The sequence below is a fragment of the Buceros rhinoceros genome, unplaced genomic scaffold (assembly GCF_000710305.1).
Source record: "Buceros rhinoceros silvestris isolate BGI_N320 unplaced genomic scaffold, ASM71030v1 scaffold4002, whole genome shotgun sequence".
In the NCBI taxonomy this organism is placed as follows: domain Eukaryota; kingdom Metazoa; phylum Chordata; class Aves; order Bucerotiformes; family Bucerotidae; genus Buceros; species Buceros rhinoceros.
In genome coordinates this window covers 8224-10747 of record NW_010399308.1, presented here as the reverse complement: position 1 = coordinate 10747, position 2524 = coordinate 8224, and the positions used below count along the sequence as shown (strand labels likewise).

General features: G+C 53.8%; 1 protein-coding gene across 1 annotated transcript in view; it reads right to left on the bottom strand.

The window, feature by feature from the left end:
- Positions 1 to 1007: 1007 nt before the first annotated feature.
- The window catches only part of NUP62 (nucleoporin 62kDa), a gene marked incomplete at its 5' end in the record, with an annotated part of 9452 nt that continues 7935 nt past the window's right edge, over positions 1008 to 2524 (bottom strand). The window contains one exon of the mRNA XM_010131400.1: positions 1008 to 1229. Within this exon, the coding sequence (XP_010129702.1) occupies positions 1138 to 1229 (92 nt within the window). The remainder of the gene's footprint in view (positions 1230 to 2524) is intronic.

Here is a 2524-nt window from a genome sequence, read left to right as displayed (position 1 = left end):
GAGCTGCCGCGCAGCCTGAACGAGGCGCCGTGGTGAGGGCGCGTTTCCCGGACACGGTGCTGCCACCCGGCCTTGGCCTGGAGGCGGGGCGCTCCTCAGCCTGCCCGGGGCGAGGCGGCGGGGCTCAGCTTCTGGGTGAAGGGCTCCCGGGCAACTGGCGACGTTCCGCTCACAGTCTCGTCGGTCACCCGCTCCAGTAAGCGGCCTCTCCCCTTTTTCCAGGGAACATCTAAGACAAGGTGCAGGGGGTGCTGGCAGAAGGAGGTAAACACAGAGACCATTCCACATGATGTGCGCCCCTCCAGCATTTTGCAGAACTGAAGCCCAAAGTGCCAAGGAGCAGAGAGCACCACAAGGGTAGTTCTGATCAGCGCGCAACTCTCTGCTAGCGAAGAGACCCTGCACTGCATGTTAGAGACACTCATACTTCAGCCAGAAGTAGGGACGCAACCACCTCTCTTGAACAGTCTTCACAGCAGACTTGCAGCCCCTCTTCTTTCTGGTGACAGAACAAGCTCCACTCTGCCAAATCATCACACCAGCACATCGCACACCATCAAAAAAGGAAATTTAATTGTGTAGAAATTCTGCTTACAGGTACCAGCACAAGAGCAGTTTATCACCAAAAGCACAGAAAACAAAGCCCCCTTTCAGAAGCGGAAGGGAACTAAACTCGAACCCAAACGCTGCAACTAGCACTACGAGGAATCAGAGTCTCTCAGACCGCTGTAGCTCCTCCCGAGGACAGCTCTTCATCGAGCCACCTGCATAAGGACCCGAACAAACACTTACCAAGGCCCGACTGAACACAGCCAAGTCAGTGAGGTACCAGAGAGCTTGGCTGTGCAGTCACGCTCTGCTGAAATCCCTCGAGGGCAGCGCTTGTGCATCTCGCCACGCTGCAGGCAGTTACAGAGAACGGTGACTGGGAGCACGCGCTGCCTGCACAAACTTCACGCAGCCTCTCAGAGCAGAGCGCGCGAATTCTGGTCAGACACTGCAAGAACTGGCTTTGGAGCAAACAACAAGTTTTACTGACAGAAAAGAAACAAACCCAGACGGTCACTTGAGACCCAGGTCCCAACCACCCCTGTGTTCTGTGGGGATTTTAGGTTAATCCTTTCAGCCCTGGGTCTTTCAATCAAACGTGATCCGAAAACTGCGCTCTTGTTCCTTGCGGCGGCTCTCGCAAACCTTCGTCACCTCTTCTACCTTCCTCTGCAACACGGCTGTGGGAGAAACAAGCGATTACTCTCACAAGCACCCTAGAACACAATCCTGCACAGTTCAGCCTGCAGAGGGAGAAAGGAAAACGCCTTAATTTGGACAGTCACTCAGGTGTGACAGTGCACAGGAGGAGGAGGAAAACCCAACCCCAAGCACTGCTCACCCGCTGAGGCAAAGAAGATTGCCCAAGAAGTGTTCTGGGGCACTTGGGGACTGCCAGGCGGCAGTCAGGGGAGTCCTGGGACTCGCTGTTGATGCTTCTTGCCAGGCCAGTTTGTCATGGTTTCAGGACGCTGCATCAGCGAGCAGAAGCTGTGAACCGGCCTTGAGGCAGCTGCAGCTGTGAACTGCAGCTGGAGGAAAAGCTGTAGGTCTACCAAGGAGTTTCCCCTACCCGCCTCCTACTAAACTCACAGCTGATTACACCAATTACGGGTGGACCACACCATCCATTAGAAGCACACACATACGTAATTTCTTGCAGGGTATCACACGGCCGCAAACAGCTTTTAACTGTAAATGCAGAAAAGACAGTGCGATCGCACAGAAGAGCTGCGGAGCAAAATGACAATGACATGAAATAGCAGCCTGCCTCACCGTCTCGCTGACGAACAGCGAGGGCTGCTAATGGTAAGGGGGTCCCTCAAAACCGCATCCGTGTCCCACAGCACCCCTCAAGCACACACAGTAACAGGAATTCTCCTGGCTAAGAACCCCATGGAAACAGAGAGACGCAGTCACCTTTTCTAAAAACAGCAGGTTTTTAGGCTTATTGCTGCTTTCCTGTTTGAAGGCAAACAGAAGCTGAATCAGGTGTGCATTTCTCAGCAAAAAAAGGAATTGTTATTAACTGATAAGACAGTTTCTTCAGTACTGAATGACGGAGGAAAAAAATTGGGTCTCCTTCCTAGGAACACGTGAAGGAACCAGGTGGCTATTTCCACACGCATTCTGCCAAGCCAGAAAGCTGATGCCACTGCAGCTGCACCGCATTTCCCAGTAAAGGCCCGCCTGGAACATGTTAACGCCTAGACAAGTGGTCCGTGTGGTGGGTGGCTGGACAACTGGCCAGCAGGCTGCACTCGGGGTGGTGGTAAAAAGCTCGTCTTCAAACTGGCAACCTGTCACAAGTGAGGTCCCCCAGGGACTGACATTGGCCCCGATGTTCTTTAGTATCTTCCTCAGCAGTCTGGATGATGGGATCAAGTGCACCCTGATGAAGTTTGCGGAGGACACCAAACTGAGTGGGGAAGGGGACCCTTTGAAGGGGAGAGCCACCCTGCAGGAAGACCTGGGC